Source organism: Parasteatoda tepidariorum, chromosome 7 (assembly GCF_982258835.1).
Source record: "Parasteatoda tepidariorum strain Cologne lab strain chromosome 7, Ptep-v5.0, whole genome shotgun sequence".
NCBI lineage: Eukaryota > Metazoa > Arthropoda > Arachnida > Araneae > Theridiidae > Parasteatoda > Parasteatoda tepidariorum.
In genome coordinates this window covers 106,475,694-106,501,091 of record NC_141761.1, presented here as the reverse complement: position 1 = coordinate 106,501,091, position 25,398 = coordinate 106,475,694, and the positions used below count along the sequence as shown (strand labels likewise).

Here is a 25,398-nt window from a genome sequence, read left to right as displayed (position 1 = left end):
AAACTATATATTACAATATTTCATTCATTAACTGCTTACATTTAATTCTATTCGAGCCGTGGTGGCTCAGGGTATAGAGCGTTACCTTCCAATGAGATAAATCGGGTCCGAATCCCAGCGATGGCTGGTCGATTCGAATTTCACACTCGACTCTCACTGACAGCAGTGCTGACGTAAAATATCCTCAGTGGTTGACGGTTCATGAGTTAGAGTCCCCTTGACGTCAATCTAACTGCGGGAAGTTTTCGTGGTTTTCTTCGCCGTGTAACGCAAATTCGGATGAGTTCCATCAAAAAGTCCTCCACAAAGGAAACTTTTTCCCAATACTTGAGCCATGAATTCCAGTGTCTTTTGGATTGGGCTCAAAATTACGAGGCTATGATGTTGAACATTAGTAGTCGTAAACTCAAAAAACTAGGTCGGCTGTTCAACGACGATTATGAAATTTAATCCTACTCAGTTGTAGTTGAATCATATTAACAGGGTCTTAATAACTCACTCAAATCTGAATCTTGAAGTCTATTTATTTGTGAAATGAATTGGCTCTCAAGCGACACTCATTTAGCACTGCATTTTCATATTATCACCATAGCAGTTTGGAATGAAGTATCGAAAGATTAAAATTTATTAAGTATAGTTGAATTTGTTTATCAAGAGCACATATTTAACTTTTTTAAATTGTTTGCTTTAATGTTAAAATGCCTATTAAAACCCTGTTATTGTTAACATAAACTGCTGTTTGTAGAAAATGCAACACCATGAAGGAATCATCAGAATCAAATGAAATTCGCAGCAAATGTCAATTATAGGATATTATGCAAATTAATAAAGTTTCAGAGCCATCGCGCGTGCGTGGCGCGCGCAGCGCCCTCTGAATTGATGCTGAAAGCGTATAAATAAAGTGCTGTAGCGGGACGTTGAAAATAGTCTATGATTATTTGTTAGTGGCAAACGTTTAGTGAGACCTGAGTATGCCTCCACGACGGAAGAATAAGAAATTCAAGCAACTTACGGAGTTTGAACGAGGGAGGATAATCGGCCTTCGAGAAGGAGGATTTTCCTATCGCGCAATAGCAGCTCGTATGCAGCGGAACAGTTCCACAGTGATGCGAGTTTGGAAGCAGTGGACCGACGAGCACCGAACAACTCGAAAAACAGGCACTGGACGACAGAAGGTGACGTCAGAGCGCGATGATCGACACCTGCTCCGCATGGCGGTGAATGATCGCACAGCTTCCTCCAGGCAGCTGGCAGCACATTGGTCTACTGCTACAGGTGTACAATTGTCGGCTTCGTCAATTCGTCGTCGTCTGCTGCGCCGTGGATTGCGTGCAAGGGTGCCATTATACAGGATTCCCCTCACGGCGGATCATCGACGGCTGCGTCGGCAGTGGGCTCTTGAGCACAGAGACTGGCGAGCTGATTGGCACCAAGTTGTCTTTTCAGATGAATCACGCTTCAATTTGTGGACCCATGATGGCCGTGTTCGTGTTAGACGTTATGCCGGTCAACGCTGCCTTCCTGAGTGTATTATTGAACGACATAGTGGTCGAACACCCGGAGTTATGGTCTGGGGTGCGATTTCGTATCATGGACGATACAATTTGATACGAATTGAGGGTAATCTCAATAGCAACAGATACGTCCGTGAAGTGCTACAGTCCGAAGTCGTTCCTTTCCTTCAAAGCATCCCTGGAGCTATCTTTCAGCAGGATAATGCACGCCCACATGTTGCGCGGACTGTTAGAGACTTCTGTTCAGCACAACGCATGCAACTTCTTCCTTGGCCTGCTTATTCGCCGGATATGTCGCCTATTGAGCACGTGTGGGATATGGTTGGTCGGCGTCTCACTCGTGATCCGCGTCCTGCAGTTTCCAAAGACGAACTTTGGTTGCGCATACAAGCGATATGGAATTCTCTTCCTCAAGCAGATATTCAACATCTGTTTGACTCCATGCCACGTCGTATAGCAGCACTTATTGCAGCGCGTGGTGGCTGCACCAAATACTGATTTCGGACGCTTAATTTGTTTCTTTTGTTTTGAAAATTTCATCATTTATTTGTATCAGTACAAGTCGTTTCTGCATTAAATTTCATTTGATTCTGATGATTCTTTCATGGTGTTGCATTTTCTACAAACAGCAGTTTAGATTCAATATAATGAGGAACTTCTTAAAAATTATTTCACTGTTATGTTCCAAGGAAATTTCAATCATATTAGATTAAAAAATTAAATAAAAAAAAAACCTATTTTTTTAAACATTAAATTAGTCTTGTTTTCACTTTATCGATGTCATTTTTGATAGTTTTGACCAACTAAACATGCTCGCCTAGGGATCATTTGTCAGCAAATTCATTTTATAATTACCAGTGTATATGTTATTGTGAATGACCGAAGACGGTGGTTGTTGACTTTCCCGGTGAATGTCAACAATCATATAGTCGCTTTGGTGAACGTCCAAAATATTTGCTATATACAATTTAATATTAATTTATTTGTAGATATTATTATATTTTATTCGATATTTTAATATCCACTGAGGATAGATTAGAAGAAACATCAGTGTTCGGAGTACCGGTTAAATGCATACTGGGCAGTGGCACTTGACCTTAAGAAGTCAATGATTGCATACCGGGCAGTGGCACTTAACTAGACTTAGTATATATTCCGGACTCATACCAAAGCGACTATGTGATTTGATTTTATAACCATCGTTGAATAGCTAACTCCATTTTTTTCGGTTTAGGAATACTAATGTTCAACTCCATAGCCTTGTAATTTTGAATCCAATCCAGAAGACAAGGAAACTCCTGGAGAAATTTGCCTTCGTGGAGGACTTTTTGATGGAGAAAACTCACATTTGAGAAATGTGGAGGGGAAAACCTCCCACGGTTGGCCTGACGGCAAGGGTACTCTTACCCATGATCCTCTTACTATTAAGGGTATTTTATGTCAGCACTGTAGTCGACGCGAACTGGGTGCAGAATTCGTATCAACAGGCCATCGCTGGGTTTCGAACCCGGTTCACCTCATTTCAAGTCGAACGCTCTATCCCCTGAGTCACCACTGTTAACGAATGTAGGATTGTCAACAACCACCAATTTCGATCATTCATGGTAACAAAGACACGTGACGAATGAATGAAAATGGCGGTTGCGCTGCGTATAGTATTAAAGAGCGATTATAAAAGAATAATTTTTTACCATTAATAATGAAAATATGTTTCCAAATTTCTGGATAGCTGTCTTGCAGTAATCTCAAAAGATCAAATCCCATTTCAATAACTAAAAAGGAAAGAGATGGTTTATAAATGATTGCTCATAACATATATATATTTAAATATATATTAAAGGTGCTCACCGCATGCCCGTACACATTCCCGGAGTGAGAAACAGTCCATGTCAACTATGAAACTAGCTTCGTTCAATTCCCTTCCACACTGCAAATAGATTCATTTAAACATAGGATAAATAACCTTCATACAGTTTCTGGCTAAATTATTAAACGCACTATAAGATTCAATACAGCTTTATTGTTTTTACGTGGCTGAAACTGGTTTGCATTTGTTAACGTCTGTGTATCAATGCGTCGACATTGTAATACGTTAAAAATAAATACAAATAGGAAGTATATAAAAAAAATCCCCTGAATAAAAACCCATTACTTGTCTATTTAAATATAAAAGTATTGTAGACAAACTCGTGCAAAACATGTCATTATTAAAACACTACAGTGCGTCTAATGATTTGATCTAATTATTATAAAATACTAATGTAATACCTGATGTAATAAATATTCTATTTTTGTATAATATATCGTCTAATTTATCCTATCGTCAAATTTATGTTATATATCGCCTGATGTAACTAATGTATACGAACAATGTGCGCCTAATGTACACGAACGTAAACAGGTGCAAACCGGTTTCAGTCGCGTAAAAGCAATAAAGCTGTGTAGTATCACCTGATAATTAACCCACAGGCGATTGAGCAAAGAGGCAAAATTACGAGAACATTTCTCTCCAATACACTATTTCCCTATCTAATAACATGGGAAAACCGATTTTGCTATGTGAAAAAGACTGCTGTTTAAAATACAACTTCTTACGTGCAGAAGCGTCAGGGGGTTAAGATGTCGCATAGAATCTTATAGTGAGTCTACTAATTTGGCCAAGGACTGTAAGTGAGTACAATCATCAAGTTTCAAATACTGAAACGAAAATTTGGTACCCGTCATAGAGTACATACTGAAAAGAAAATGGATTGGATTATCCCGTCGACCATTTTCGAAAAACCCGGTACTTATCGCTAAAAGGTAGCCTCTGCGCCAATAACCGCACATTTTATCCCATTTACTGTGTATTCCTCTACCACGCGAGTTAGTTTTCTTTAGCGTGTTGAAATATAGTTTTACTCCTCTGCAAAAGGATTCGAATTTGAGATTTACTTAGCTTCGAAGATATTATTATTATTAAACAAAAGAGAACACCACGAAACTACCCGAATACACTTGGATTCGTATTTAAACGAATTTATGTGGCGGCGACTGCACAATGATTTGTTTGTTTGCGCTTTAAAAGCTATCAAGAATTTTTGGCCGCAGAAATGATTAATAGTAATATACATATATGGTTAATTTCAAGAATAATTCGATGCGTAATCATAAAAAAATAGAGGTTTTTACTTTGTTTTGATTCTTTTTATTACACTTTTTTATTACGTATTTTGACACTTTCATTTTTTTGTTATTATTATTTCATTGCTATTTGATAAATTTAGTGTGTTTAGAATGTTTATTTTGGAAATTGCTTTTCATTACGATGACGCCAAAGGATTTGCGCATTTTCGCGAACGCTGACAGGTTGACGGGATAATTCCAAAGTACCGAAAGTTTTGGATTATAGGGAGGTACTTTATTTACGTCGTACTAGAGCAGCACGATGGGCTATTGGCAACGGTCTGGGAAACATCCCTGAGGATGATCCGAAGACATGCCATCGCAATTTTGATCCTCTGCGAAGGGGATGGCTTCCCTGCTTTGGTAGCCCGACGACCTGCGGGAAGTCAAGCTCTTTACTGCAGCACAGTTTAACGAGGACCGATACCGCGCACCCTCGGTCCCCACGCAGAATGATCAAAGTGGTCACCCGCCCGCTTACTACCAGCAGCCAGTGATGCCTGACTTCGGTGTTCTACTGGGAGCCGTGTCTTAACGATCAGTCCACTGCGGGACCGGGAAATTTTAGAGAAATGTGCAAAAGGGAAATTCCATCCCAATAACTTGTTTGCATTTTGATATTTTGAATTCTGCAATTGAAACTGATATCTGCAATTGAAACGCATTTAGGTTTTCTTAAACTCACTTTTTCTATAATTTAAATTGCTTACTGAAATGAAAGCATTAAAAAGCTTTTCCTGTGGTGTATAGTGTCTCCTATGCTCTCTCCATATTATGGATGGTTGACTGAATGTAAACAATAACAAGCTTTCTAAAACAGGAAGAAATTTAGAAAACTTCCGGTGTATCCTTCCGCTTATGCTATGCTTACGAGGCGTTGTGTGAACAGGCTTAATATTCTAGGGAGTTTAATTATTGTGATTTCTGTTTAAATGAACGCGTAAAATTTTACCAATCATAATAATAATTATAAATTACCGCGTAAATCGGTAATTTATAAATTCTATCAGGTGGTGAGCCTAAGAAAATTTAAGAAAATTAATATTACAGCAGCTTCCTTCTATCCTTTTTTAAGAAAAAAATGAATGAATAATAAAGATCGTAAACTTGACAATAAAAAGAATTTAAAAATACGTAAAACATTGAGAACAGTTGTAGAAAACGATGGGAAATGCTTTATTGTGGAATTTATAACTTTTTCATAAAAATGTGGTGCATATCTTTGTGAATTGTAAAAATGTGTTGTTCTCTTAAAAATGTGTTGCATTTATAAAAATATGTTCCGTAACTTTTTCCGTTAAATTGACGTGTAATTGGGACGAATATTTACCATCATTTGATGCTACAGATCCTCATGGCACAAATCAATATAATCGGACCTAATTTTGTTCTCCATTATACATCGTACCAAAAACAAGCAGAGTTAATAAAAAAAACATTTTTTGTGTTGATATTTTAAAATTTTTTCGATTTCTGAGTCACATTTCAGATGTTAAAAATATTTTTAAACTCGAAAAAGTCTTAGCAGTTTCAAACTGCTACAATTTTTTCAACAACCAAAAACAAGCAATTTTTTAATTTTTATTTATATATTTATTTTGCATGGAAAACAGTTGGGACTAATTTTTGTCTTTCTAGACTTAGAGTAACATAAAAAGTTTACGTACTTTAATCGGATTCCTAATTAATCAAGTATACATACATAATTTTAACCAACAATTATTGGTATTTGTAAAAACGCATTTATTTGCATCCTGAATGCATAGTTTGTCTACCTAAAGTGAGAACTCCCCTACCTACTTGTCTGGGCCTGTGGCGGTGACTATGGTAATGAGGTATAACTATTTCAAGTCGAGGTGTAGAGTCATTGTTTAGGACAGGTTTTGGTTTGGGTCGGCGAGTGAAAGGGAATTTTTTTCTTAGGCTTATTGAGTTAAACCGAGACAGAAGCGAAGCTACCCTCCCTGAAATGCGCTATTCTTGTTTCCATAGCAGCAGACGGCCTCAGACTTTGTGACGGGGGGAGTTCTTACCGTAGACAAACCGTAGTATAGTAAAGAGAAGACATAAATTACCTTTTCACTCAGTTTCTTCAACCTTTTTACATATTTTTCTATTTCATATGAACATAGCCGGATTACTTCAAACTCTGTCATGGATACAGCAAATCCTGTTAAACAAGAGAGTAACACCATTATGGAGTAATCAATACATCATAAAATGCTGGAAAATCCGGATCCGAACCCTGATTCTGGGGAAAAGGAGTGTATTTTTTTTTTTTTTTTTTTTAAATCAATCGGTTTTAAAGTAGGAGCAGAATTTTATTAAGCGAAAAAAAATTTTTTTTTAAACGTTTCTTTCTCAGATAAATTTTCTCACCATTAGGTCGATAGATTAGTCGGAAAAAATAATCTAATAATCATTAATTATAGATCAGGGGATAGAGAAAGTCCGGCGGAGAAGAAATTCTGGCATGAAACCCATTCATTCGGTTTAATTTATTTTCAATTAGTATTTTTTACTAAATATGTCGTAATAAGAACTATAATTTCAACAACAAGAGTTTTCGATTAACTGCTACCATATGAACCAAATAAATGATTTAAATACCATATGTTTTGGATAATTAACCAGAATTATGTTTCTTTTTTGCAGGAAATGCTATTACCATTCAATGTCAGAATTTCTTCTCCGTGTAATGCACCGTATTTCTAAAAACTGATGTTGTTTTGTTCCGCGTGTTAAGGTAAATATTTAAATAATAATTTTTTTTTTCGTTGACTTCTCATGTTACTTACAATAAAATCATTAATAGAAATTTTTTTCAATTATTACAAATCATGTATTCATCAAAAAAGTTCTTAACTTTTTTTTTAAATCGATTTGATTGTGTCTCAAAAAAGAAAAGAAAAAAAAAAAAGAAGCATCATTGAAGTTGACTTGTTCAGGATCAATATTTTTTAAATTAAAAAGAAGAAAAAGAAAGCAATATTTTGTGTAATTTTTATTTTTCTAATTAAAAATTTCTAGTTTTTAAATAGAAATTACTAATTTCTAATTAGAAACTACTAATTTCTTATGAGGAATTACTAATTTCTAATGAGAAACTACTAATATCTAATTAGGAACTGCTAATTTCTAATTAATTAAGAAATTCGAAACTACTAATTTCTAATGAGGAATTACTAATTTCTAATGAAAAATTTCTAATGAGAAACTACGAATTTCTAATTAGAAACTACTAATTTCTAATGAGAAACTACTAATTTCTAATTAAAAACTACTAATTTCTAATTAGGAGGCAATATTTTTAAATTAAGGATTAGTATTTTGAGAAATTGCTAGTATATTTAGAAAGTAATATTTATTTTATATTATGTAGTATGCATGCAGTTTCAAATTGTTAGGAAAAGAAATTACCATAAAGATCTGCTCGACCCAGTGCAATATAACCATAAGGAGTTCCATCTTTTGACTCTCCTACGTATGACTGGAAATTATACTTGACCGCCACCTACGCATTACAAACATTTCAAAATTAAATAGTTGATTAGGATCATGAAATATTACCGATACCACAATACCGATGTTTAAAAATATATTAGCATGGCTCTAAACAATAGTGATTTTCAAAATTCTTTAATTCCCAGAACATAAATTTAATACCACTATTATAAATTTATTGAACAATATTTATAACAGAATTTTTGAAAACAGAATTCGAGCTTAAACATTTTAAGTTATGTCGTGAACCAGTTTCGCGAACATGCATTTCAAATATCTGAAAGCTCTTTAATTATTTCTCTAGAAATATGAAAAATCTCATAATATTCCATCTAACTATTTTTGAATTATGACAGAGAAGCAAGTTTAGTAATGATTTTTTGAAACAGCGGTGACGGTGGTCAATAATTTTTTTTTTTTTTTTTTTACTGTACATCGAACTTCCACATTCAACTTGGTATTGCTTTCGCAGTCTTTCAATAACGGAAATGCGTTTAAAATTTATAAGTTTCTTCGGTATGTGATTCGCGATCGCAACGCTTGAGTATACCCTCTAGCGGAGCCTGAAAATATCAGGCACTTATTTATTAAGGTTTCATTTAGTTTTATCATAATCATTGGCAGAGTCGGACGCTATTTTCTTAGTATCATTCATTCAACAAGAAGCAAAATTTCCCGAAGGAAAAAGCAGAAGAACTTGAAAAAACTAGCCAGAACATTGGAAAGTCTTTTTGAAACAGAACACGCCAAACATTTGAAAGCAATTTCTCAATAATTTCTACTTTTCTATTATTAACAAGCTTGTAACCGATAACTTCCGATTTCGTGATCGCATACTGTTACAGATGCATGTATTACGGTAAAAAAGAGAAACAATGAAATATGAAAAAAATGGATAAATATGGCAACCGAAGCTGACGTTTTCAGGGGGTACCAGCTCCGAAAGTCATAAAAGCAAAACCTTTTCTATCGAGAGAGCACGACAAAAAGTCTAAAATTGCTCTCTCTGTACCCCCAAAGGTTTTGCCGAAGTCCAGGAAAGGAATATAATACAAAATATAAAATACATCAAGCAAATACAAAATAATAAAAAGAAGGCAAATACATAAGAATAGTACGTACAAAAGCTTACTTGAAACAAAAATCCTATAACCAGATAACGCAACTGACTGCGAGACATAAATAAATTGTAATAAACATAAAAACAACACCCCTTTACCTGCTCAGTAGAAAGAAAAAAAAAGGACAGAAGTTAAGAAAGAGCCAGAAAATAGTGACATCACTAAAAGTAAAGCTTGACCGAGGTAACTCGATCAAGACTTGGATTTTGCCTTATTACATAAAAAAAACTAATAATTCTCAATCATTTTATTAGTTTTAAAATCAATATTACAGAAATTAAAAGGAAAACCATTATTTTCTAATATTTTTCAAAAATTACTAGTTGCCTCTTGAAAACTTAAAACATTATTGCAAATTTTATTAATTCTAAACAATTGAGAAAAAACTAAATTTTTGAAAATTTTACTGCAAAAATTAGTTTCAAAATTATAGAAAAAATAACTTTAAAATTGAAAGTCTTTCTTTTATCATAAACACCAGTTTTAATTTCTTTATCAACAATATCAATTTTAAAATCTAAATATTCAACTTTTAAGCAATTTTCACTAGTCTTCTTCAAAACCAATTCTTTAGGATAAAAATTAAAAATAAAATCATAATTATCACAATTAAACAAAATTAAATCATCAATATATCTAAAAGCTTTAAAATCATTAAACTCACTAGATTTAGCTTCAAAAAAATATAAAAAAAATATTAGCAAAAGCATCAGAAAAAGAATTACCTTGCGGAATCCCTATATTTTGTTTATAAAAATTAAGGCCATTAAAAAGTACATTTTCAAAAAGATTAAACCTACAAATATCCATCCAATAAGATTTATCAATATTTTCATTAAATAAATATGTATCAAAAATGCCACTACAAATATCAATTATTTGTGCATGTGCATACTGGTGTACAAAATTTGTACACCAGTTTGTTGTCATATCAAAAACCATGAAAGCATAATGGAAAATTTAGGAAGATGGGGACCATCATAAATAGCACTGAAACCATCAAAATGTTCTGATGCCATCAAGAATTTTGACGTGGGAGGCGCCCCTGTTGGCAAATGTTTACAAAGATGTTTTATGCCATTAGCTGCACATAATATTTATTAACTTTTTTAAATAGAGATTACAACATGTAGAATATTACAAAAGTAATAATTTACTCAATCATCTGATCGAAAAACTTATTTAAAGAAAAACAAATTTGAAAAGAAAAACAATCACAGAGGAGTTTTTTCTGAATGTCATTGTTAAAAGCATCACTTACCTCCGGCACATTGAAATCTTCTACAATAGTGTCTACCTTAAATACAGCTCTATATGCCAGGAACTAAAAAAAAAACAAATATGCATTTCAGTGGTAGAAATTAATATTTTTTCAATTGAGAGTGAAAAATTTAACGTAAAAACTGTATTAGTAGTCGATACCTGTTCGCTTTTTTTACGTGTAATAATTGCTAGTAAAAATGTTTCTACGAGCATTCGTAATTCCCCGTCTTTACGGAAGTTTGTAATGAACAGAATAAAAAAAAAAAAATTGGCTGTAATCAATGAGTACTCGTATAATAGTAAGTAGCAGATAAACAATAAATTTGACTTTTAGAAGCAGAATAAAGTTTATAAGCGAATCAATAAATAAATCGGCTAAACAAAATTAAAGAGCTAATTGATAATTAGCTAATTAATTAATCGGGAAATCACTGAATCAACAAATCATATAGTCTATGAAACAGCGAATGAATGAAAGATTGATTAGCAAAAAAATCAAATAAATTAGACCAGTATATTAAAGAAACATGTAACAAGTTAAAAATCATCTAATTAGCATGAATAAACAAATTAACAAGTCAATAAGCAAGAGTCAATAAGCAAGTCAATAAATCATTTATAAAATTAGCGAATAAGCAGATCACTGTTTCTTCGAAACAATAAGAAACAATTAGAATATCAAAAAATTAACGAATTAGCAACGCAGCCAACCAATGAAGCTGCGAATCAATAAATAAGCGAATCAGCTGGTCGTGTAACCACTGATTTGCTGTTGCTGTGATTTACTTCTACACTGGTATTACATGAGTCAAGGACTTCCTTTTATCAGTTATTATTTTTAAGTTTATAATTTTATTTTCACATCTGATCAAAATACTTCATTATTTATTTAATATTTCGATTATTTTTAAGAAATTATGCAGGTAAAACATCAATGGGGGAAAAATAACAAAATTTAAGATAATACACGTGCTACTGTGAATGACCGAAATTGGTCGTAGTTGACTTTCACCGGTTAATGTTCAGAATCACATAGTCGCTTTGATAAATGCCCGAAATATATATACTAGGTCTAGTTAAGTGCCACTGCCCGGTAAGCCCTACAACAATGTTTTTTAAGGTTAAGTGTCATTGCACAGTATGCATTTAATCGGTACTCCGAACACTGATGTTTCTTCCAATCTATCCTCAGTGGATATTAAAATATCGAATAAATATAATAATATAAACTAATAAATTAATATCAAATTGGATATAACAAATATCTCGGGCATTCACCAAAGCGACTATGTGATTGTTGACATTCACCGGTGAAAGTCGACATTCTCTTGATTTAGGTCATTCACAGTAAAATATGTATTCTAATAATTACGTGCACATCGAAGAAATTAAAAGCCTGTGCATTTATAAAAATATTTCATTACCTTCGAAGTTCTCTTTTCAAAATAAAATAACTAATTACAGCAATATCGAACACCATATTTTTATATAATCATTCTCAAAGTTTTTTCTTTTTCGTTTATATTTCTATGATTAATATGTTCATAATTAATGATAAACTTTATTTATAAAGTCGGAAATTCTACTAAAAGAAGGTCTACCATTTTAGGTTCCATTGCAGAAAAGCATTGGGAATCGTTGCCCAGACAGCCAAATTTCATATAATAACTTTAAGGGCTACGTAAATACGTTTATTTTTTCAGATATGTCTCAATTATTTATGGGGGGACCTCCCATAACAAAAGATTTGAACGTAAAATATGTTGCAACTTTCATAAATAGATGCGATTGCTTTTAAATAAGACGATTAGGAAATTAAAGACACACAGTATCCTTTTCGTATTGTTTTCTGAGATTTACGTTTCTGCTTTGACCTTCATAATTTTTATGAAATGGAAATTGTTTTCCTAATATTTAAACCATTAATAAAGGTGTTTTGTTTTCTTTCTTCTTGTTATTTTTATCATTTAAAAGTCTGGCTATGAGATTGAGAAATAATACAGGAGTGTTTTTGCTCCTTCGTGAATACTTACCTCACGGAAAACCATTTCACATTTTCTCACGTTATAATTTCTGACTGAAAATAAAATAAATAGTTTAATAACATCGTGTTGCAGTTATAGATATAAAAACAAAAACTTTACAGTAACATATATCAAGTTCAGGGTAGGGTACACAAAAAATAAATGGATTACCCAGAAGTATAAGATCAGATTTTCACGTACTTGGACCCAATATCAATGGTCTGTTTCAGTAACCTCAAATATGTGTTGTAATTACAGTTATCAAAAAAACTTACAATAACATATATCAAGTACGCAAAAAATGGATTACTCAGAAGTATAACTTTTGATTTAATGATCGGATTTTACGTACTAGGACTCAATATCAATGGTCTATTTTAGTAACCTCAAATATGTGATGTAATTACAGTTATCAAAGAAACTTACACTAACATATATCTAGTTCAGGGTAGGGTACGCAAAAAATAAATGGATTACCCAGAAGTACAACTTTTGATTTAATGATCGGATTTTCACGTATTAGGACTCAATATCAATGGTTTGAGTCAGGGCTCGAAAAACCACCCGTCCGCCCGTCCTCGGCTGTCAAAAATTCCCCGCGGACAACGAATTTCTCGAATGCGACGTCCGCGCGGACGGCCATTTTCCCGTTAATGTTGGTGATACATTTTCAATTTTTGTTATCTTACAAGAGTCTAGCGCCTCACTTCTAAAATGACCCTCTAATCTAGAAATCCCGTACAGCAACATACTGCGCATGGTGGAATTGATGTTTTCTCTGTCTCCCGTACTGCAGCCGTTGAAAGGGATTTTTCAGCAATGAACTTACAAAAAAAAAAAAAAACCATTACGTACTGATCTTAAATAAGAAGCGTTAAACGCAATTATGAACATCTACCTAAATGGAAAACCCCTTTCCAATTTTTGTGTAGAAACCTCTGTAATTCATTAGCTTGATTGTGGAACTGGCAAACTTCATATTTGATTCATTTAAAAAAACGCAGTACTCTCGGATAAATTGACATTCCAGATAACTTGACATTTGTAATTTAAATTATTTTATGAAATAAATAAATTATTTAATAAAAGAAATAAATTATTTCATAAAAGAAATAAATTATTTTATAAAAGAAATACTAGGTTCCTATTAGTAACCTGGTATTCCTTTTATTACTGTATAATGCAATCCCAGTATTTGTAATCCAAGTAACTACTAATTCACGGTGCAATTTATATAAATGTTTGTAATAAATAAGAGAAAATTATATTTTTATTTATTTAGAAGCGACGGGTTAGTTTCAAAGGAGGACAGGTACATTGTTGGACAAGCCGTCCTCGGGGACGGGTAAAATTTTTGAGTTTTTTCGAGCCCTGGTTTGAGTTAGTGATCTCAAATATGTAAATTAGTTAGAGCATATAATATTTTAAGTAATGAAAGCAGACTCAAAAGTATACTTTATCTAAATAAACATATGTTTTTTCTTCTTCAAAGGATTGGGATTCGGGATAATACAATATAGGAGAGCCGTGACGGTTATAAAAGAAAAATATATATGTAGGAGTATTTATTATTCCAAAATATAGGAGTAGTCCGCAGTAATAAGGTTTTAATGGTTTCGTCAAGAGAACTATCAAAATTTGTAATTTTTGCGAATTTCGTCATATCTCGAGTACTTATGAAGCAAATTGAAAAAATTGTACACAGTTATAAAATGAGTTTATTCAAAGATAACTAGGTATAAAAAACTATTTTTGATATTTTTTTTTTTTGATAGTCAGAAATGTTTGAATTTTAAGATATGCAAATTTTAATGCTATTTTTTAAGAATGTAATTTTATAAAGCAAGATACGAAATTCGAACAAAAGTGGTTCAACAGTATCTGAGAAAATTTGTGTAAGTAAGTAAATAATAATGACGGTAGATCATTAGAACAAAAGTTATTAAGATGAGATTGTAAAATTGTAGGATTCAGTCTTTAATAATTATTATTTTAAAATCACTGCAAATTACTTAAAAAGTTGAGGGTAATATTTGATTGTCTTTCAATTAATTCCGTTTTCCGATTCTTGTTATATTTTCTTTTCAAAACACCTGATATTCAAAACAAATACTCGAATAATAAGACTAAGCAACAAATTTCTTTTAGCCATTAAATATTAAAAATTTTTATTTCAGAAGTATTTATTTATTCTGAATGATGTTTTGTGGATCTAAACGATTTAGGAACAAAAACATTAATTCATTAAAACTTAAACGAAATTTTAAGTTATTAAAAAATTCTCACCTCTTAACCATTTCAAGAGGACTTTGTCTGTGTAGTCTCCAGTCAGTACATCCTTTAAATTATTTTTGAACTAGAATAATACGAAAAGAATAATCATTAGTTATGAAAAGTAATTAGAACAGTCTTGTTATTTTTTTTTAAAAAATTCTTTAGTTTTTTTTTAGTTTTTTTTTAGTAAAAAGTTTTTTTTCTGATAAATATCTCGGAAAATGCGCGGTCGATTAACATAATTGTTTCGTGGTCGCTACAAAAACCATACTTTTAAAAATTATTAAAAAGTATTCCGATTTAGTTTATCGAGTTGACACACTGTTAGAGATATCTTGGAAAAAATGGTCAAATAATAATTTATTTAATTGTGATTTTACCATATTCAAACAGAGCAGTTAAATAATTATTGATAAGATGGTATACAAACTGTTAACAGTGAGAAAAATCGTTTATTTACTGCTTTTCCCTAATACGGCCAAACAACCAGAATTCTATAGCACCAAATAAGTCCTCCTACTACTTATTTAATTGTTATTTTACCATATTCAAACAAAACAGTAAAATAATCATTGATAAGATGATATTCAAACAGTTAACTGTGAGAAAAATTGTTTATTAACTGCTTTCACCTAATACGGTTAAACAACCAGAATTTTATCGAACCAACAAAACCCTCCTACTGAAGCTACTTTGTTTCTTAAAACTGAGTACATATTATAGCCGTGAGAACTAATCTGTCAGTCTCATGAACAACAGAACTGGGGTTCGAGTCTCAACCTTGACAATACAATATTCCCTTCGACACATTTAGAGTTCCCTGGGTCCTGCACTCTCCAATGTCCATTACCTAATGAAACGCTTAGCTCCTGTACCTAGTAAAATTATTTTTACGGTTTTGGAAACATGTATGTTGTAAATAGTTTTAAAAAAACGTATACTTTTGTATTCATGGTTTTTAGACCATAATAGTTGTAAATGGGTTGAAAACCGTAAAGGTAAAAAATGTTCCTTACCGTAAACTTTGCGGTTAATCAGATGGACAGACTGCTGTCGGTTATTTTACCATAATTATAGAATGAAAATTCAAACAGGTGCATTATGGGCAGACTATAGAAGCTTAAAAGTCTTTCAAATGAAACAGAAGAGGAAAAAAGTGACTTGTAACAAATAGTGAAAAAAAATTTAAAAAATTAAAACAAAACGCATTACTAATATAAGTACTGAAAAAAAAGAATTAAAAATTAGGTTGTTGTTGTTGTCGTCGACCTATAAGGTTGCGCTTGTTCTCTAGTGGCGCCGTCTATGGCCAAGAACTCGAATTCTGCCAATACCATACGTCACATCCGTTTATAGGGAGGACTCATTCATACATCCATTCATTCAACCACAGATCGTAATTTTGACCTGAACCAGAAAACGATCAATCTCCAATTTAGTACCCTAATAGGTATTGTTTTGTTATGGGAACATGGAGGACTTTGTGACCCGACAAATTTAACGTGCATCAGTAACCATTTACCAAGCGGGATTCGAATTCCCGTTCTCACAAACGTGAGTCCAGCGCCCTGCCAACCAGACTATCCCGGTCAAAAAAATAAGGTGTTAGACTAAACCTGTTTTCGTTCTGTAAAGCATTATTTTGTTCTTATGGCGTAATTTTTACCATACATTTAAAATATAAATCGTTAAATATGATTTTTATTAAATATTCATGGGGAAGATGTAAAGAAAAATGGAAAGGTTTACCTGCTTCAATATAGCTTGTTGAGCTTCATTGGGTCTTTGACTAGTATCATTATCTATTTCTTCCTGAAAAAGAAATTTTGTGGGTTAAATCCTGTCTACACTTAAAACTTCATACATGTTTCTTGTATCAGATTTATCTGTCCTAATTGGAGCAAAATACATGGTAAACCAAAATAAATATTCAAATTCGCATTATTTTTTTAACAATATATATTTGTTTCATCCGATTCATAGCCACAAATGAATTAGCAAACTCATGCTAGTTTTTCATCAAAATATATTTTTAGCATTCTGTCCAAATTAGAAAAAAAAACATGGTGATCAACTTCTAAATCTGTAAAATCAGATTAATTTTTTTTCGCAAATGATAGTGCGTGATAAAAAGAATAAAAAATTGCTTATAATAATCTTCTAGAATTCTGGTAATTTCGGCAGAATAAACATTTTTATCAATAGGCTTAGCACTGGTTATAACAATATTTTTTCCCGGGCCTTTTTCTTGACTAAAACTATTAAAGTTGTTGGTGGCTTTGTGCTAATAAAAGAAGATTATAAATAATAATAATAATAAGCAACAAGCATTAGTAGACAGAAAACAAATTCAATAAAAAAAAATTGTGCTCTTGTGTAAGTGTGTGGCCCATTGGCAAAATGGTTGTTGTCTAATTTAATTAATTATCTCGGTAAGTTTAGGCCTTGGCACTGTTTTTTTCTTGCTTCACCTCTAACCTTTGGGACCGTGTCAATCAGTTGGGAACTTTCTTTATTTGTGATATTCACCTGAATTAGTATTGTTGTTGTTGTTCATATACGTCGCACTGGAGCTGCACAATGGGCTATTGGCGACGGTCTGGGAAGCATCCCTGAGGATGATCCGAAGACGTGCCATCACAATATTGATCCTCTGCAGAGGGGATGGCATCCCCTCTTCGGAAGCCCGACGACCTGCATGCGAAGTCGAGCACTTTACGGTAGGACAGTTTAAAGAAGACCAATACCGCACACCCTCGGTCCCTACACACGCTGATTCAAGTAGTCACCCACCCGCACACTGACCGCAGCCAGTGATGCTTGACTTCAGTGATCTTCTGGGATCCATGTCTTAACGATCAGTGCACTGCGGGACTGAATGATTAGTATTGAAAACGATCCAGTTTGAACTGTAGGTCAGAATTTCTGATTTCTAATTGAAATAGTAAAAGCAAAAATATCGTTCAAATGGTGAAACTCTCTTTTATTCACAACTCAAGAAATATTTAAGGGATGTCTCTGGTCCCATATCTCAAAGATAAACTCACCAACTTAACGCATAACAAAATTAAAAGTGAAAAAAAAAAGAATTCTAAAAAAATTATCACACAGCAGCGGTCGCCATAGCAACGCTTGCAATGACAACGCGTGTGCAGTGCTTACTATAACTCTTGAACACAGTTGAAAAGTATAATGACGTCCAAATAAGGTGCGCACGCCATCAAACCCAAAACAACACCCATTTTGCCAATGGGTAATAAACCGCATTAATTACTATACTAATTAGGATTTTCTACAATGGGAAGAATTACAAGATTAGTTGGGATTTTCTACTGTGGGAAGTCAACGAAACTGTCTAGGATCGCAGAACTGCAGTAGACACAAACAGAATGAACAGTTAAAACACACTGCTCATATATATATATATATATATATATATATATATATATATATATATATATATATATATATATATATATATATATATATATATATATATATATATATATATATATATATATATATATATATATATATATATATATATATATATATATATATATATATATATATATATATATATATATATATGTAGTGCCAGTTCCTATCTGTAGTGCCAGTTCCAATCTATAGTACCAGTTCCTGTGCTGTAAGCTGATCTAGCTAGAGATCTAACCAGATTATGACAGATTATGTAAGCTGCAAGTTAGACCCCGTGCGAATTTCCCAAAGACACGAGAGACACGGGAGCGCGTAATGGAACTAACAAAAAAGGAGACGCTGATGAATTCCAGAGAGGATTAGCAAATGACGATTTTCTTTTAACTTCACGATGACGAACTCATTTATTTTGTGTTGTTCCTGTGTTTGTTTATCGTCCATCTTTATGTAAATTTAGCGTTTAATATATGTTTTGTTAAAGTACAGTGCCTCTTATTTTCAAAGACGACCACTCATGCCGTCCCCACATAATCAGAAGTGGTTTCAAGAACAAATTGATGGTGAAGAAATTAGATTGAGAAAAAATTGCTAGTAAAAAGAAAATTATTGGCGAAGAAAATTGGATGCCGAATGGTTTCATTCTTGTGATGAAACTTTCATTTTTTTTATTTCATCTCTGCAACTACAATTGGGGTACGTATCGTACATTTGTGACATCTACATTTATTATTAGACTTTTATTCATTAATCAAAAATGATTCTTAACGATATTAAGCAAGTAAGCAAAGCATTGAAAATTTTTAAGAAAGACAAAATAGGACTTTTACATAAATTTATTTTCGATGTAGAAGGCGATCGTTCAAACAGAAAACGATTAAGAAATTTTACTGGTTTCAATTTTACTTTAGACAGCGAAGAATTTCAAAATAAATTAAAAAATACTGAAAAAGAATTCACTCTTACCCAACTTATAACTCTTTCCAATATTCTAAATATTTCGTACGAAGGCAATGAAACCGAAATTGCAATAAACATGTTGACGTTATTAATGGATTTGAATAAACTGGCAGAGTTCGCCAACAGCGCCAACGCGTCTAGTTCAGAGTCGGACGACGACATAAGCAATCCTCAAAGTGAAACTGAACCTTTGATTAAAGAGAAGGAACACAATTTTCCAGTGCAGAGAAATGATGAAAATAAAAACAGTAATTCGTGTTTAAAAGATAAAAATAATTCCTGTAGAAATTTCGAATTTCAAAATGTTGCTATTAATTATTCTGATATCGAAAGTACTATTTCTAAGTATAATGCAGGATCGCATGAAAATATTGTTCATTGGATCGAACATTTCGAAAATATTTCAAAATTGTTTAATTTGTCAGATTTACAAAAATTTATTTTTGCCAAAAGATCTCTTGGTGGTATCGCCTCTTTATTTGTCAGGACTGTACCGGAAATAAATTCATGGCGAAAACTAAAAGAAGCTTTGATTGACGAATTTTCTTTTGAAATTAATTCTGCCAATTTGCATGATCTTTTAAGTAGACGAAAAATGAAGGATTGTGAATCGGCTCAAGAATATTATTTAAAGATGAAAGAGATCTGTAATTTCGGAAAAATAGACGATGCTGCTTTTATGCATTATGTAATTAAGGGGATTAATGATAAACATGAAAACAAAATTGTTTTGTACGGCTGCAAAAATTTGTCCGAATTTAAAGAGAAACTTAAAGTTTATGAAATAATAAAAAGTGATTCCGCAAAGAGTAAAAATGCTTTCGATAAAATCAGACCAAAACATGACTTTGATAGTAAATATAATTATTATGATCGAACAAAAGCAAAATATGATGATAGGTATAATGTGAGAAAAGATGTTTCAAATAGGAATAAAAATAAATATGAAAATAATAATGAAAAGATAAGGTATAATACTGATGTTGAAACTTTTAATAATAAATTGTGTTACAATTGTGGTTCAAGAAATCATATTTCAAAATATTGCATACATAAAGATAAGGGTTTAAAGTGTTTTAAATGTGAAGCGTTTGGACACAAAGCTTCGCAATGTCCAAAATCAAATGCAAAAACGGAAGTTGCTACTTTAAATGTTAGCGTAGAGCCAAAGTTGTTTAAAATGGTAATAATTGATAACTTAAATGTGAAGTCTTTGATTGATACAGGAAGTCAAGCCACTTTAATCAAAAGATCAATTTTTAATAATTTAAACTCCAAAGAACTATTTCCATTTAATTGTACTCTAAACGGATTTGGTAAATCAAAAGTGACTCCGTTAGGTTATTTTAAAGAAAGTATTAAAATTGACGATTTCAAATATTTGGCTGAAATATGTGTCGTAGAAAATGATATGATGCCGTATGACGCTATTATAGGCCTTAATGTCTTAATGCACGGTGAAACAATAATCAATGAAAAAGGTATCACAATTAAAAATAAAATTCCGTGTTTTGATGAAGTAAACTATTTGTCTATGTTACCAATCGATCTTACTATATCTGATGAAGTTGAAATTAACATAGATCCTTGTGTTCCTAATGTTTTAAAAAAAAAGTTACAACAATTAGTTTTAGATTATGCGCCAGATAAACTTAAGACAACTAATGTGGAAATGAACATTTTGGTTAAAAATCAGGAACCGATATTTCACCAGCCACGTAGATTGCCGTTTTCTGAAAAGAAGACTGTTGAAGCTCAAGTCGTTGAATGGTTAAAACAAGGAATAGTGGATCCTAGTTCTTCCGAATATTGTAGTCCCGTTGTAATAGTTAAGAAAAAAGACGGATCTCCTCGTATTTGCATAGATTATAGAAAATTAAATAAGATAATTGTCAAAGATAGATTTCCCCTCCCATTAATTGAAGACATTTTAGATAGACTACAAGACTCGAAAATTTTCAGTACAATTGATCTTAAGAACGGATTCCTACATGTCGATGTAAATAAAGATAGTAGAAAATACACTTCATTTGTGACACATGAAGGACAATATCAATTTCTTAAAGTTCCTTTTGGACTATGCAACTCTCCCGCTGTATTTCAAAGATACATAAACACCATTTTCCGAACTTTGATTAATGAGGGTATAGTTTTACCATATTTAGACGACATTATAATTCTGTCTTCCTCCCTTGAAGAAGGTATTGAGCGACTTAATCGGGTTTTAAATATTGCTAGTGAATATGGACTTAATATTAATTTCAAGAAGTCCCATTTCTTAAAGAAGCGCATTGAATTTTTAGGTCATGTGATAGAGGATGGAAAAATATTCCCATCTACCTTGAAAACCAAAGCAGTTCTTAACTTTCCGGAGCCAACAAATTTGAAAAAAATTCATAGTTTTTTGGGATTGACCGGATACTTCAGAAAATTTATTCCGAACTATTCTATAATAGCTAGACCGCTGAGTGACCTGCTAAAAAAAGATCATAAGTTTAAGTTTAGCATTGAAGAAAAGAAAGCGTTTTATCAATTAAAATCTTTGTTAGCCCAAGATAAAGATACTGGAATTAAGACTATAAAAGAACTACTTAAAATTTCGAATTATGAAGATTATTGCAATAGAAACGGAATTTTGTATAAATTTGTTGATGGCGAAGAATTGGTGGTTGTGCCAGAAAATATGCAAAACGAAATTATAAGAACAGCTCATGAGAAAGGACACTCTGGAATTAAATATACGGAAAAAGAAATCGAAGAATATTATTTCATACCCAAACTTAGACAGAAAATAGAAAACATCATAACAAATTGTGTTCATTGCATACTGATGAATCATAAAAGAAGAAAGAAAGAAGGACTATTACATCCATTGCATAAAGAAGAATTTTAGTGCTTGACAGGACAAGAAAATAAAGACTGTAATTTTTGAAGATGAAAAATTAATTACTAAAGAATTTGATTTTTGAAGAAGACGTAAAGAAAGACGAAAGAATTTAAAGACGAAAGACGTAATAGATGACGAAAGAATTTAAAGACGTAAAAGAAGACGAAAGAATTTAAAGACGAAAGACTTGAAAGAAGACGAAAGAATTTAAAGACGAAAGACGTAAAAGAAGACGAAAGAATTTAAAGACGTAAAAGAAGACGAAAGAATTTAAAGACGTAAAAGAAGATGACAGAATTTAAAGACGAAAGACGTAAAAGAAGACGAAAGACGTGAAAGAAGACAAAAGAATTTAAAGACGAAGAAGTTCAAGACGAAAGACGTTAAAAAAAAAGACGAAAGACGCTAAGGAAAAAAGACCAAAGACGTTGAAAAGAAAAGAAGACGAAGCCTTTGAAGAAGAGAAAAGACGTGCAAAGATGGAAGAGTGAACGTGCCTGAACTGATACACTCTTACCTGAAAGATTTTTTTTTCATGAAAGACACTAACCTAAAACATTTATTTTTCAGTTATTAATTTTATTTGTCAGTCTGTTCTGCTTTTTCTTTTTTATTCTTTTTAGAGTCGCTGGAGGACCAGTCGAAATGCAGGACGGCCGATTCTGTAGTGCCAGTTCCTATCTGTAGTGCCAGTTCCAATCTATAGTACCAGTTCCTGTGCTGTAAGCTGATCTAGCTAGAGATCTAACCAGATTATGACAGATTATGTAAGCTGCAAGTTAGACCCCGTGCGAATTTCCCAAAGACACGAGAGACACGGGAGCGCGTAATGGAACTAACAAAAAAGGAGACGCTGATGAATTCCAGAGAGGATTAGCAAATGACGATTTTCTTTTAACTTCACGATGACGAACTCATTTATTTTGTGTTGTTCCTGTGTTTGTTTATCGTCCATCTTTATGTAAATTTAGCGTTTAATATATGTTTTGTTAAAGTACAGTGCCTCTTATTTTCAAAGACGACCACTCATGCCGTCCCCACATATATATATATATATATATATATATATATATTGTTACCTTGACCGACCGACAATCATTGCTTGATTGACCGAAATCACGAGAATGTCGACTTTCACCGGTGAATGTCTGACATATTTGTTACATCACATTTGTTGATTGATTTGTTGATTGACATAATTAGTTGATTGATATTTGATATTATTATATTTATTCGATATTTTAGTGCCTGCCGAAGATAGATTAGGAGAAACATCAGTGTTCGGAGTACCGATTAAATGCATACTGGGCAGTTGCACTTGACCTTAAAAAAACATTGATTTAGGTCATACCGGGCACTTGCACTGAATTTTGTTTTAAATTCCATTTCGGATTAAAATTAGGAATGCATTCTTCATTTACGCTGCCGTTTCATTTTTTTTTTTTTTTTTTTTTTTTTTTTTTTTTTTTTGTAATTGCTTTTGAGGACAAACCATTTCATTTTCTCCTCGTAAGTATAGAGAAAAGTGAGTACACCATGAAATGTTTGCATCCTGTCATTGCATTTTGAAAATATTTGAAACTTCACTTACTCTTCCTATACTTTGAATTACGTAAACATTCAAAAGTTTCTACAATTAAATGCTAATCCACAAATATTAATAAATTACCAACAAGAAAATAAAAACAAAATACAGTCGAACCTCAATAACGCGAAATCAGCGAGACGATTATAGTTATTTCATGTTAACCGAATTTTGTCAATAATCATAAAAACAATTTAATACGTACTATTAAAATATGTTATGTTCTACATTAATGTATGCAAACAATACTATTATGAATCAAACAAGTTCAAATAAGCTTAAAAACTTTAACTACTTTATTAAATTATTTTATTTTAACTATTTTATTTATTTGTCCATCTGCTACTTCTAACTAAGGAAGAAAATATAAATAGCATTTCTCAAAAGGAATGATTAGGATTTTATTCACATGCTTATTCTCTGAGCTATGTACAGTTTCCTTTCATGTGTAGCGATCATCAGTTTGTAATTTCATGTTAATCATGATAAATGCAACAATAATTGGTTGCTGACTCACGAGAGCAATGTAAAGCGATATTTCATGTAAAGCGACATTTCACGTTAAGCGGTTTCGCGTTAACGAGGTTCAACTGTAATTTATAATTCTTGATCAGATAGCAAAATAATCGAGGGAAAAAAATTTTAAAAAATTGCATGTGGTCGAATATTGTAAAACAATTAAATGCTAGACCACAAATATTAATAAAATACCAGCAAGGAAATAAAAACAAAATAACATGTCATTTTTGATCAAATAGCAAAATAATCAAGGGAAAAAAAATAAAAACATTGTATAGTTATTAAATGATATTAAGTTCATTAAATATCAATTTTGGGTGAAATACGTCATTAATATTCCACTTTTGTTCTCATTTCAATTTGTGTTATAGGAAAAAAAAATTTAATGAAGATAATTAAGTAAGAGACTTGACTGCTTAAGATCTAATTGCCCACTTTTGACAATTTTAACTGAAATTTCATTTGAACTTTAAGGAAGAAAGATTGCTCATTTTCTTCACTATCTACTAGTATTTATCTAATGACTTTAAGTGCGTAAACTAATAAGAATTGAAGAAATCTTTTTTCTGGTTATTGGTTCGTAAATGCATGTCAAAATATTTTTCTGTCCGTCCTTTTATTATTTAGTTTTATAACAACAAGAAAAATAAATTTCAGATTAATTGCCAAGATTATATGAAGATAAGATTATATGAAAAACAAGTAATATAAAAGATAAAAACTTAAAGTCTATTTTTACTTAGGTCAACAAAGAAAAGTTTTATTTTGGCTTCTTTTTTTAAATAATTATAATTATTTCTCCCATATAAAACTAATATTAATTAATTAAATTTAATGAATGAATAATTATTTGAAAAAAACTCTATTAACATCAAGCGTCATCCACTACAAGTTTAAACAGAAATATATTTGAACTTGAGTGGATGAATAAAAAGTATTTTATTGAACGATTGAAAATTTGAACAAGATATATAGGGAGAGTGTGAACTAATAGTAGGAATTGAATAAAGTCTAAAATGTATTTGAACTTGAGTGGATGAATAAAAAGTATTTTATTAACGATTGAAAATTTGAACAAGATATAGGGAGAGTGTGAACTAATAGTAGGAATTGAATAAAGTCTAAAATGTATTTGAACTTGAGT

At 32.0% G+C, this 25,398-nt stretch overlaps 1 protein-coding gene across 1 annotated transcript in view; it reads right to left on the bottom strand.

The window, feature by feature from the left end:
* Positions 1-25,398, bottom strand: part of LOC107444765 (SEC14-like protein 2) — a 62,393-nt gene that overhangs the window by 15,969 nt on the left and 21,026 nt on the right. Inside the window, exons 2-9 of the mRNA XM_071183022.2 lie at positions 16,615-16,677; positions 14,878-14,947; positions 12,601-12,644; positions 10,566-10,628; positions 8,100-8,193; positions 6,755-6,849; positions 3,363-3,441; positions 3,206-3,286 (exon numbers count right to left, since the gene is read on the bottom strand). Of these exons, the coding sequence (XP_071039123.2) occupies positions 3,206-3,286; positions 3,363-3,441; positions 6,755-6,849; positions 8,100-8,193; positions 10,566-10,628; positions 12,601-12,644; positions 14,878-14,947; positions 16,615-16,677 (589 nt within the window). The remainder of the gene's footprint in view (positions 1-3,205; positions 3,287-3,362; positions 3,442-6,754; positions 6,850-8,099; positions 8,194-10,565; positions 10,629-12,600; positions 12,645-14,877; positions 14,948-16,614; positions 16,678-25,398) is intronic.